Source organism: Habropoda laboriosa, unplaced genomic scaffold, assembly GCF_001263275.1.
Source record: "Habropoda laboriosa isolate 0110345459 unplaced genomic scaffold, ASM126327v1 scaffold697, whole genome shotgun sequence".
In the NCBI taxonomy this organism is placed as follows: Eukaryota; Metazoa; Arthropoda; class Insecta; order Hymenoptera; family Apidae; genus Habropoda; species Habropoda laboriosa.
The window spans coordinates 493,616-506,739 of NW_017100842.1; the positions used below are offsets into that span (position 1 = coordinate 493,616).

A 13,124-nucleotide genomic window follows, 5' to 3' on the forward strand; every position below is an offset into this window, starting at 1 on the left:
ATCGATCCACCACATCGAACCAAGTTTCGTTCTCCCGTCTACACCTGCGCAAGCCTTTTGGGTACCAGAACGTGTAGAATACGAGATCCACGATCGTGTCGTCGCGTTTCCGCGTCAGCATCATCAATTTCCGCATATCGAAGTCGAGGAAAGCTTTATAAGGCAACGTCAACACGTTCTCTATGCTCTGATTGACGAAGCAAATGTCGGAATCGAGATTTTCCGCGAAACGTTTCAAGAACAGGGTCAAATCGATGGCTGGTCACGTGTTTTGATCGTTGGATTGATCGTAGAACTGATAAAATTCGGGTTCGTCGAGGGAAATTTTTTTGAAATTCACGATTCCTGCCGATTTGATCGTTACTTTGCCGTCTCTGATATACATACGAATTAGTAGTATGCATGATTGTCCCATGAATACCAGACGTAGGATATCTTTATTGCAGTGTGTCTCTTTGCAAATCGAGCAGAGAGGACTTTTGACTTCTTCGTTGACGACGTGGCTTGTTGAAGGATTCTGCGTTGAAGGACCTGGTAGGGACTCCATTTCTCTAATTTTTGGGGAGAACAGGGTTGAGTAATTGATGTGTGCTGAATAACTAGGCTCGTTGTTTTTCAACGTCTTTTAATATTCGATATTAACGTAGGGTAGTACTTACCGTAGAAGTAGTTTTATCGTTGTAACCAATAGCTGGATAGGAAATTGAACCTTCTCGAGGATCGAAGTATCTGTAAAAATTGGAACGTGGAGAGTGGAGAATTTGAAATAAATTTGACGACTTTTAATCGAACCATGGAAAAAAATGTATTGCAGAAAACAGAATTTAAATTAAAGTATATAACTAAACGAAGGTAGACAGAGGTGAAGGAAATCTGAATTTATTATTCAACTGTCACATTTTTTAATCAAGCCGAAGAAAAAAAAATTCATTGTGAAAAGCGTAAGCTGATAGGTAATTAACACGTTCGTTAACAAATGTCATATGTGTGTGACGCTTCAATTCTCTGCATTTACGGTATTATCTACATGTGAGGGGGTTAAAAAAAAAAATATGTCATATTGGTGTAAGTGACATTTCCGAAATTTTGGAGCTGAGTGCTGAAATGCAAGTTACACACGCGAAACTGTTAAAAAGGCAAGCGAAGTAAGCTATAATTGGGACAGGCGATACAGTACCAAATTTGATGCTGTGGAATTTATTTGATCATCTCTTATAACATTTTGACATACACCACTATCACTTCAACCCCTTCGTGTAATAACTTTTCGTCGTAGAAAATGCACAGTTTGAGTATTTAATGAATATTAGTGTATTTTGTAAAGCTGATAAAAATCTAAATATCAAGAATGTAAATGAAAAAAAAATTGGAAAAATAAGAGTCGATACTTGAACAGAGAACCGTGGTAACAACCATGTTAACACTTTCGTAGCAATTTTCGCCAATAGGCGTTTCGAACATATATTCACGCTACATGTTGCAGCCGCGTGGTACACTTCCATCTTAATTCAATATTTAATTCGATCCTTTACACACATCTGTCTTAATTTAGTAAACCGAAAACAGCAAATTTTATACCTGTGATTAAAAATTTACAGCCTGCCACGCACGTTACGTATTAAAATTCGTCGCAACGAAAGGGTTGAACGAAACCAACCAAACTTAAACACAACACCCACCTGTTGATGTAAACAGAAATGAACGATCAGCTGTTTACACGTCAAAATCTTCTTAGTATTCTCTTCTAATCTTCGACAATCTCTCGAATTTATCAACGAGACGGTAAGCCTTGTTTCGCAACAAGGTGTGTCGAGATAAAAACGAAACCAATGGAAAGAAGTTCGCGAAGCGGAATACGTTACGGTATACGCGGCTGTGATATATAAACGGTTTGCTGGATCAGGCGCAGAGCCGCCGTTTCCCAAGCTCACCCCTCTTTCGTCAGGTGGGGGGCTGCTACCTATGGTGTTCGAGCTGCTACTTCATGCCACATCCCCGCGGTGCATTTGTGTTCGAGAGCAACCGGTGGTAGGGGCACCAGCACCTGTCGTAAGGCGGAAGATGCGCGCGGCCGGAAGCGGCTAGGCTTGCACCCGGCTGAAGCAACAGCTAGCTATGGGAGTGGGGCGAATGTTGCGGCCTCTTCAAGGTCGACCTTGCTTCTAGAGCTTTCACAGATTATTTGTGCCACTGTTATCCTAGATTTTCGTGGTTCTTTGCTTTTTATTATTTTCATTTTTTGGTCGCTTTTTGTAATAGTGTTTGTGTTTTAGAGTGGATTTTTGTGGGTTGTTGGTACCTTTTTGCATTCTTTATGTGTGATTTCGACGAGTTACTCTTGTTTCCTTGGAAATTTTTGAGATTCTTTTCACATTCGCTTTCTTTGTTTTTTTTTTTTATACCCTGTATGTGAGTTTTTGGAAAATTAGTATGGGTCCTTGGAAATTTTTGAGATTCTTTTCATCTTGGAAATTATTTGAAATTCGTTTCACATCCGCTTTCTTTGTTTTTTTCTTTTTTGCTACCCTGTATATGAGTTTTTGGAAAATTAATATTGGTTCTTAGTAATTATTTGAGATTCTTTTCATATTCGCTTTCTTTGTTTTTTTTTTTCTACCCTGTATGTGAGTTTTTGGAAAATTAGTATGGGTCCTTGGAAATTTTTGAGATTCTTTTCACATTCGCTTTCTTTGTTTTTCTTTTGCTACCCTGTATGTGAGTTTTTGGAAAATTAGTATGGGTCCTTGGAAATTTTTGAGATTCTTTTCACATTCGCTTTCTTTGTTCTTTTTTTTTATACCCTGTATGTGAGTTTTTGGAAAATTAATATGGGTCCTTGGAAATTTTTGAGATTCGTTTCTCATTTGCTTTCTTTGTTTCTTTTTTGCTGCCCTGTATGTGAGTTCTTGGAAACTTAGTATTGGTTTTTAGAAATTGTCGAGATTCGTTTCACATCCACTTGTCTCTGCTCCCTATACATGTATGGAAGCATAGATTACCCTATTCTTTTATGAGTATTTTATTGAGACTGTTTAGATTTAGTATCAGATTCTAGATTTAGAGCCGTTACGCACTGTCGGCCAGTCGCCGGCAATCACTGCGTTCAAGAGAATATATGAGTTCATACGGACTTGATCGCGGTGACACATCAAAGTGCATCGAATCAAATGCACACGTTCACACGACGGGCATCTTTCTTCCAGACCAGACGTAACGACGATCTCCAATAAAGAAAAATTTATACAACGACACCGACAACTTTCTAGTTGCTGTGTTTGGTCGTCGAGTTTAGTTGCCTAGATTTTAGTCTCCAGTGGTTTTAGTAGACAGTGCGTAAATTCTTTTATTGAGATCCGATTCACATCCGCTTTTCTTATCTTTGTTACCCTATACAGGTATGTCTTTTTCAAAATTTTTGATATTCGTTTCACATCCACCTTTCTTGTCTTTGCCACGCTATATGTGGGTTTTTCAAAATTCTTGAGATCCGATTCACATCCGCTTTTCTTCTCTCTGCCACCCTGTATATGGATTTTTGGAAATTCTTGACATTCGTTTCACATCCGCTTTTCTTCTCTCTGCTCCCTATTATTTCCATCGTTTTACACTTTTTACGAGTATTTTATCGAAAATCTTCAGATTTAGTATTAGAGAAATACCGTGTTTCCGTTCTCCAGGAACGTTCTATCATTATTCAGCGAACTATCCCAAGTGACCTTGACCGTCGAGTACTATCAACGAAGCCAGCAGGAGTGGCAACTGCGTTTCACATAGCTGGTTAGCTCGTTTAACCTGGATAACCTTGGAAAGTCCCAGGACATGACGTGCATCGATCGAGCGGAAACTACACGTGGAGAGGAAACAGCCGGGGAAGGGGTTGAGAGGACGCGTATGTAGAAACAAATACTACGCGTTTATTATATCGCGAAATAAACAGAGGTCACGATCTAAAATGAAGCTAAAATTGAACGATAAATGTTAAAAAAATTAACCTTTACAATTGCGCAGAATATTTGATCGGTTTATTGCATTGTAACGTAATTTTTTTTTTCAAGTACCTACTAGAATTATTGAAAAATGGTGAAACTGCCGTTTCGATTAATAAAGTGGAATGCAGAATTTCAAAATTAACAAGTAACGACGCAGTTTCGAATATACGAGCGATGATACGCAGCATATTTCGTATTTTAATTTTACTTTATTTCTCTCTTGTACATATCGCAAATTTACCGAAACGCGATTTGAAATGAAGCTTTAAAAATTGAAGGAAGCAAAGTCTAATGCGTTTTTTTCGTCAGCTCGTTCCGTTAAATCGCAGCCAGGACTCGAAACGTGTTCCTAACTGGAAGCTTGTTACAAGGGATACCGCGAGAGCTCATTAGAAGCTGGTATCACCTCGTGTGCTACACCGTCGTGAGTGGAAAAGTTTGGTTCGGTAAGCTCACGTATGTGGGACCAGCCAATTGAAGTCAAAACATTGACAAGTTAACCCTTTGGGAGTCTGATAAAATTATAAATTACCTTTGAAAAAGTGTACATTTCACGCGTATCTTTCCAATAGCCGAAACATTGACAAGTCAACCCTTTGGGAGTCGGATAAAATTATGAGTTACCTTAGAAAAAGTGTATATTTCACAGGTATTTTTTTAATAGCCAAAACACTGATAAGTTAATCCTTTGACGGTTTAATAAAATTATGAATTACCTTAGAAAAAGTTTACATTTCACACGTATCTTTTTAATAGCCGAAACATTGATATGTCAACCCTTTGGGAGTCTGATAAAATTATGAGTTACCTTTGAAAAAGTGTACATTTCACGCGTATCTTTCCAATAACCGAAACATTGACAAGTCAACCCTTTGGGAGTCTGATAAAATTATGAGTTACCTTTGAAAAAGTGTACATTTCACGCGTATCTTTTTAATAGCCAAAACACTGATAAGTTAATCCTTTGACGGTTTAATAAAATTATGAGTTACCTTAGAAAAAGTTTACATTTAACGCGTATCTTTCCAATAGCCGAAACATTGACAAGTCAACCCTTTGGGAGTCTGATAAAATTATGAGTTACCTTTGAAAAAGTTTACATTTAACGCGTATCTTTCCAATAGCCGAAACATTGCGGAGTTAACTCGTCGAGAGTCTAATAAAATTACGAATTACCTTAGAAAACGTTTATATTTTACATTATTTTTTTTGAACAAGTACGTTGCGTGTGATAATTTTTAAAACATGGGAGACATAACTCTGCGTCATAGTTATGACAATAATGTCTCCACCCTTTCTAACTTTCTTCCCGAGAGTCTCTTTTGAACTAAACACTTCGGTGCTTAACGCTTAAACTGTCGAAGGGTTAATCGAATTGATCGCTAGAATCGAGATCGACAGAATTCGAAATTTTACTACTAAAAATGTAAAAAAATCGAGAATTATCGTTAGAAAGATAGTGTCGAGTTAACAAAGTCAAATTCGAAATTCCACTTGGATTTTCTCAACTCGACACAGTCTCTCCACTGATAGTTCTTGATTCTTTCCTATGGGAAAAAACTAACGTTTAAAAACAGAGAATGGGATTCGAAGAACGTTTGATAAACGCGTTTCGAGCAGGGAGGAAAGCGCCAGATTTATCTTTAACCTTGAACTGTTTATTCGAGAAATCGATGAGGAGAGAATCCTTTTTTTCGAGAACGCCCAGCTTTTCGCTATTTAATTCGCGAACGAGTACGCGATAATCGTTCCGAAAACGATCGACATTCGAACTGTCGCGCTAATTGGGCTTGTTCGATTTAACTGACGTTCCAACGATCGATGTTCATTGCCGAATTTCTGTACGTATTTCTACGGTAATCCTCTTTCATCGAAACGATCGCGTTTTCGTATATATCTCCGTGACAATAATATACATACCGGGTGTCCCAATTGTTTCCGATCAAACTTCGTCGGTGTGTTCTATGGGTGTAAATAAGAGAAAAATGTTATACGAACATAGGTCGTTTGAAGCTTTGTTAAAAAGTTACGACGATAATACGAAGTACGAAGGGGACAGTAACGGGTGTGCGGTTATTATGGCACAAGATAGGAATAGACAGTGATATGTATATCTCTATAGTTTGTTTACGCGATCTGTGTTTACTATCTGAGGTCGTTGAACTTTTACCAGCGCAACTGTTGTCTTGTATCGTAGCAACCGTAAGTTCGTTACCATTTCCTTCGTATTTTTGTTATAACTCTTTAACGAAGCTTCAGACGACCTACGTTTATACGACATTTTGTTCTCACTTACATCCGTAGAAGGTATTCGCGAAGTTTGATCGAAAACAAATTAGGACACCCCGTATATGAAACGCGTACGTTAATTTGCAAATCGACGAATCGAACGCGAATTGATGTTAATCTGAGATAAAATAGGACGCAGATAGGGAATATGAAATAAATAATCAGTTCTTTGGAAAATATTTTTTGTACCATTTTATCATGCACACACTTTCACATTTCTTTTAAGTCTTGACGAATAAGTTAAAATTATTGCGAATATTTGTACATTGTGGTTATTCTTCTTCTGAAATTTGTTCAAGATTAGTATACGCGTACAAACTAGTTGACGCAGGTTCCATGATTTCCGGTAGCGAATTTCGCGCAGGATCTATACTCTTCAGTGACAGACTTATTTTCTGATAAAGTCGCATCGTTCTTGGTCTGCTCAGTGTCTTCATTATGCCCGCGGATTCTGTGTACGAGTACATGTCCTTGTGTGAGACGTGCATCTGGCTGATAAGTGTGGTCTATGAAAGAAAAAATCGTCAAATTATCATCGTTATCGTTTAAATATGTCTCGGAGAAAGTTTACATTTAATTCTCATGGAAAACGACTGGAATAACTTTTCACAGATCTTTGTCTACTTTCAAAATTTCTATTTCAGCTATCTTACACAATTGTGTCTTCGTTGACAAAATATTGCAATTCAGTGTTTCTTGTTTATTTCATTCAAATTATACCGGGTGACTCTTTCAATGCCCAAAAGTAATTAACAAGAGAAGCCTAGAGAACAAGCAGGTACTCTAAGTATACAAAATATACGTCCTCTTCCTTTCTATCACGAATTAGGTGTCAAATTTTTCACATCCATAATTAAACTTACTTTCGCACAAATAAACTATCATTTTCACATAAATAAGCAGTCACTACCACGTTTAGCAGCAACAACTCACCATATCCATAAAAGTCTTCTTATTCCCAAAACTGAAGTCCTCGTGGTTCCCAAAGAAATAAATCTTCTTATTAGGACACATCTTCGTGTGCCTGATCTTCTCGATCCTAAGCGACGCCCTGCTCAAGGGCACGAGACCCGGTCGTTCAGGTTCAAAGACAATCTCCACATGTCCCTGACGCTCGACGTCGCTTCCTCTACCGTATCCCGCCCTCGACATCATCACCTCCACCTCACACAGCCCGAAGCTAGAGTTCTCCATGGTAACGAACCTGTCGCGTTCGTTGTCCACCTCGAACCCGATGTTCAACTGACCCACGATCGCTCTAATCATATCCAACCTCCACCTAGCGATGCTCCTCGAGACGACCAAATTTTCGATTCCCTTCGAATTGAACCTGATCTCGAACGGATCCTCGCTCACGAATTTCTCGCTGATAGGAACGAAATTTCTCGCGTTCGAGCATCTGGTGTCGTCGGGATCAGGTCTGACGATTTTTCCATTCGCGAAACGACAGCTGAGGCTGTCGCTGCCTTTAGGTCGGCACTTCAGCTCGGACGCGATCATCGAGCAGAAGTTGTCATTCTCGTGGACGATATTGGCCAGAGACATGTTCACCAGGACGTCGTAAGTGCATTCCGGACCGTATCGTTGCCAATCGGAATTGGTATGATACGCGTCTTCGTGGACGGCTACGTGTGCAGCTGGAACGAGAAGGAGAGACTGTTACATACCGGAATAGATCACACGTGCCGACAGATACGTAGTAGGATGCCTTTGATTCCGTCTGCCTGTGTCCCGCGTTTACGGTCATTATACCGTGGACCGAATCGATGCCCACCCTGAATGATTATTAATCACTGTGCCAATCATAGCTGCGATTGTACTGCGTTGCGGGTCGATCGAAATTGTGTAAAGCGGTTTTTTCGTGGGTAATTGACGTGGTGGGTGCGTGATTTAATTGAGAGATTTTGATAAGTGTTTTTAGCGTAGTTGTTAATTTTGCATGAAATTTGACACGAGTATGAGACATTCGAGTACGAGACACTTGGAAGATGAAATGATTAACTTCATATTTGATATTCTTGTAATTTTCACGTAAAAGCAGGTGCTTGGTGATTCATTTTTCAGGAGTAAAGTAATTTTGATAAATTTTATTTTGTGGATTGTTGCAAATTTTATGGTAAAATTTCGGATGCAGGGATTAATCGACGAGTAGAGATGTCTTGAAATTGTTGCTTTAATGCCAGTGTAGAGCTAGGCATCTTAAATCTGCAGCTTCAACAAAGAGTCAATCATAGCTGCGATTGTACTGCGTTGCGGTTCGATCGAAATTGTGTAAAGCGGTTTTTGGCTACGTGATTGTGTGGGGTAATTGACGTGGTGGGTGCGCGATTTAATAGAGAGATTTGGATAAGTGTTTTTGGCGTAGTTGTTAATCTTGCATTGAATTTGACTGTTTTAGAGTGAATTCTGAAGATATCATCATTAACTCCACTTTTTGATATTCTTATAAATTTAGTATCAAAGCATATGCTTGGCGCTAAATTTTTCAGGAGTAAAGTAATGTGGGAGGTTTTGGTATGAAAGAGTGAATGTGAGAGAGTTGATGTGAATGGCCTGGAAAGGAAGAACGAATGGAAGCCGAATGTGCGTGGCGTGTTTGTTATGTTTAGAATGTGAGTGTGTGTGAGTGTGTGTATGTGGATGCGTGCGTGGAGAAAAGGAAGAAGAGTGTGAGGTGTGTGAGTGTAAAGAAAAATCGAGAAGCATCAAGCCGGAAGAGAGCGAATCGGAGCAGCGGTGAGAAAAAGAGAAGCAGATTATAAGTGAACAGCACCGGCGTCTCGTGGGGTTACTTTTTATTATAATAAACGCAAAAGTATTTAACAAAATCCCACAGTAATTTTGATCAATTTTATTTTCTGGAGTTCACGAGTAAAGTAATTTTGATAAATTGTATTTTGTGGAGTTAGTTATTTTGGATTTTGAGAGGCTCTTACGATAGATTCTATGTTATAATTGTTGCAAATTTTATGGTAAAATTTCGGGATTAATCGACGAGTAGAGATGTCTTGAAATTGTTACTCTAATGCCAGTGTAGAGCTAGACATCTTAAATCTGCAGCTTCAACAAAGAGTCAATCATAGCTGCGATTGTACTGCGTTGCAGTTTCATTGAAATTGTATAAAGGCTTTTTTTCATTTATTACACGGAGCGTAATATTGGTTCGGGTTGGTGGAACGTTCTGCGTATGAGGGTGATACGTTGTTGACAACAAATCCGATAGGATTGGAACCTTCGACGCATGTGGTTACTACGCCGTTCTCCGAAGGGTGGAAAGGTTGGGTGTTCCACGTGTATGGTTAACACGTCGTTGACAAGGCTTGTGATGGACCGGTCAGCATATTCAACGTATCTGGTTAATACGTTGTACTCCAACAAATCCGATAGGACTGGAACCTTCGACGCATGTAGTTACTACGCCGTTCTCCCAAGGATGGAAAGGTTGGGTGTTCAACGTGTATGGTTAACACGTCGTTGACAAGGCTTGCGATGGACCGGTCAGAACATTCAACGTATGTGGTTAATACGTTGTACTCGAACAAGTCCGATAGGATTGGAACCTTCGACGCATGTGGTTATTACGCCGTTCTCCGAAGGATGGAAAGGTTTGGTGGCTGTGAGGACAGTGCGTATCGTAATGTCGGATATACCTCGAGCGGTAAAGATATGTTAGAAAAGTCCAAAAAGCGAAGGCTTGAGTGGGCCATGTGCAGTCTTCTGCTGCGTTTCCCCCTCCTAGGGATAGTTTTGCCTCAAGGCTAAGAAAGGCCATATTGTCAAGGGGGTCCTCTTGACTAGGTTTTTTCAGGAAGGACAGAATTGTATCAGCACTCGTGCAGTAGAGTTCAAAATACAAGGATTCACCCTGTTTAACCGCCCACGTTTATATTTTATTCCACCGCTCACCACCGTTATCCTGACCGTTTTTACCTTACAGATATATCCTTTGTGAGTTTAACTGGTTCGTTACTAATGTTACAAGGAGATGGTTAATTGAATATAGGCCGAAGCAATTCTATAGTAACTATATTCTAATAATAATCAAGGAGTTTACAAAAGTTTACAATGGTCTAAAGATAAATTGTAATGGTTGATTCTTGGCTGAGAAAGAATCTTCCTTCTCGACTTTACACGGCGAGCACGCGGGGACGTCGTAGACGAGTATGTCTAGTTGACACTTACGAGATAAGTATTATACTTTGTTGCTTGAAAGGGAATTCAGCCCGATCTTGCTTGTGTCAAACGGCGACTGTACGGATACTGCTCTACTTTAAAGTTCGGAGTGACTCTGCCCAGTGACTGCCCCAGAGCATCGGAAATCATGCCCTTATATACCCAAAAATCTGTATTTTTTGGGTGGTGGGGGCCCTAATTATCTCATGAGAACGAAACGCGTTCGTTTATTTTATCTCAAAGGGGGTGAGCCCTAGGCGGATGTCTCGGCTAGTCTGCGTATGTAACACTAGAATCGTTTTCACTTATAAATCTTGCAAGAAATTTGACTGTTTCAGAGTGCATGGTTCATCTTATAATTGTTAGAAATTTAACGACAGAAATTAGGATGCAGAGATTGTTCGATGAGCAGAAATGGTTTGAAATTGTCACTTTAATGCTGTTGTACAGCTAAACATCTCGAATCTGCAGCGTTGATAAAGAGATTTATGTAATTATTTTCACTCGTAAATCTTGCAAGAAATTTGACTGTTTCAGAGTGCATGATTCATCTTTTAATTGTTACAAATTTAATGACAAAATTTAGGATATGGAGATTGTCCGGTGAGTGGAATTGTCTCGAAATTGACACTTTAATGCAATTATACAGCTAGACATCTCTCTGCAGCATTAACAAGAAGGTATCATAGCAATAATACACGAATAGTAAAAAAAATGACAGATTTTCCGAGTGTCGTTTAAACCGAGAGGGAAATCACGTTCGCAGAATTCATAAAAACAGTAAAGGTGTACCTCTCGAAGCGAAAAATATATTTTCCATCTAGTTTTACGTCAAGGTTCGTAGCGCGATCGTACTCGAAACGGACAGCAGCCGATTTAATCGGAAAAATTGCAATTAAATTGAAATAAAAAAAACCTGTTCATATATTTCCTGAAATTGTTCGCAAACAACGGTTAAAATCCACCCACTTGGTACTTTAATGCAGCGATGAGCAACCTTTTTTCGCAGCGGGCCAAAAATGGAAATTCAATAATCCATACGGGTCGCTGCTGCAATCTTGAAAATTCTGATTTATTAATTTAAGATAGAATTTTTTATTTTTAAGTAACAACGAATATATTTCCGTTTTATTTTATTTTCTGAAAGTTTGCGAACGCCTACTGTTTTTACGATTTTAACCACGAACGACATCGTTACTTTGATCATATTACTTAAACTTAAGGAATTTTTCTAGAAATTATGAAAATTTGTTAAAATATTAAAAAGAAAAATTTGTTCACATTTTATAGTTAAAATGCATCAAAATTGGGCTGCAAAAATTTTAGGAAAGATTCCTTTTGAAAATTCTTTTCTGTAATTTTTTGAAAGTTTTCCTTCAGAAATCCTTTCTTGAAATTTTTCTTTCACAAATCCTTTTGGAAATTTTCAAAAATGCTTCTCTTAGAAATCGCTTTTTGTAATTTTAATCGCTTTTGCTCATCACTATTTCAACGACCACAACGAAAATAGTTCGTAGTCGAAAAAATTATTCATAATTGCACTAAATGCAAAAATTTTTCACGATATCTAATCAAAATGAATCTCATAAGTTTTTAGAGGTTGCTCGTCGCTGTTTCAACGACCACAGCAATATTACTTCACAGTCAAAAATTACTATTCGTATATCATATTAAATGCAAAAAATTTTTCATGACAGCTGATCGAATTGGGTCGAAAAAATTATTCATAATTGCACTAAATGAAAAAATTTTTCACGATATCTAATCAAAATGAATCTCATAAATCTTTAGGGCTTGCTCGTCGCTGTTTCAACGACCACAGCAATATTACTTCACAGTCAAAAATTACTATTCGTATATCATATTAAATGTAGAACTTTTCCCCATTGGTTGACCAACGTAGATTGAAAAAATTTTGAAGGGTTGCGGATCACTGCTTCAACAAACACAACGAATGTAGAGTACTATGGAAGACGCGGCAGAGAATCATACTGGCGGTAAAAAGTATCGGTAGCTTTGATGTCGCGCTCAACGTTCAAACATCCTTCCCCTAACTCGCATTTGCGGTATCGAACGCGTATCCCCTCGTGTTCACGTATGGAGATGGCTCTTGAGCGTGTACGATAATACGTGCCGTTTTCAAAGCTCTCGGTGGTTCAAGCGGTCGCTGTTTTATCCGAAAAGTATGATCAATCCTTAAAACAACGGTTGAATCCGGTGGACGAAACTTTGGCTTAAATAAATTTGCGTGAGGCAAGGTAGAGGATGGGAGACGAGTGAGAGATTAAATATGTGATAAACTAGCGATAATGTGAATGGAAGGTTTGATTGAAAAACATGTTTAAGATGTTTAAAAGTAATTTGTCAGGAGAAGACACTTACTTTTGTATTTTGGTGCAAGTGTTTGATATGTTTTTTGAGTAATGTGCGAAATGATTTCAGGTTTCCGGGTTTATGAAGCAAAATTGCGAAAAAAATATCGAAAAAGGTTTTGTAAAAGGGAAATTTCAAAAAAGGATTTCTGAAAGAAACATTTCTAAAAATTTCAAAAAAGGATTTGTGAATGAAGAATTTCAAGAAAGGATTTCTGAAGGAAAACTTTCAAAAAATTACAGAAAAGAATTTGCAAAAGGGAACTTTCAAAAAATTACAGAAAAGGATTCGTAAAAGAAA

The 13,124-nt window shown here is 38.4% G+C and overlaps 1 protein-coding gene across 1 annotated transcript; it reads right to left on the reverse strand.

The window, feature by feature from the left end:
- Positions 1–6,550: 6,550 nt before the first annotated feature.
- On the reverse strand, positions 6,551–7,902 carry LOC108577336 (vitellogenin-like). The gene is made up of 2 exons (XM_017940479.1): positions 7,212–7,902; positions 6,551–6,784 (listed from the first exon to the last, which is right to left on the reverse strand). The coding sequence occupies exons 1-2, from the start codon at positions 7,821–7,823 to the stop codon at positions 6,551–6,553; spliced, it is 846 nt and encodes a 281-aa protein (XP_017795968.1). The 5' UTR covers positions 7,824–7,902.
- Between the last annotated feature and the right edge of the window lie 5,222 nt (positions 7,903–13,124).

Coding starts and splice junctions, on each gene's coding strand:
- LOC108577336 (XM_017940479.1), bottom strand. CDS start 7,823: ATGTCTCTGGCCAATATCGTCCACGAGAATGACAACTTCTGCTCGATG. Junction 6,785..7,211: donor AGAAGACTTTTATGGATATG/GTGAGTTGTTGC, acceptor TTTCTTTCATAG/ACCACACTTATCAGCCAGAT.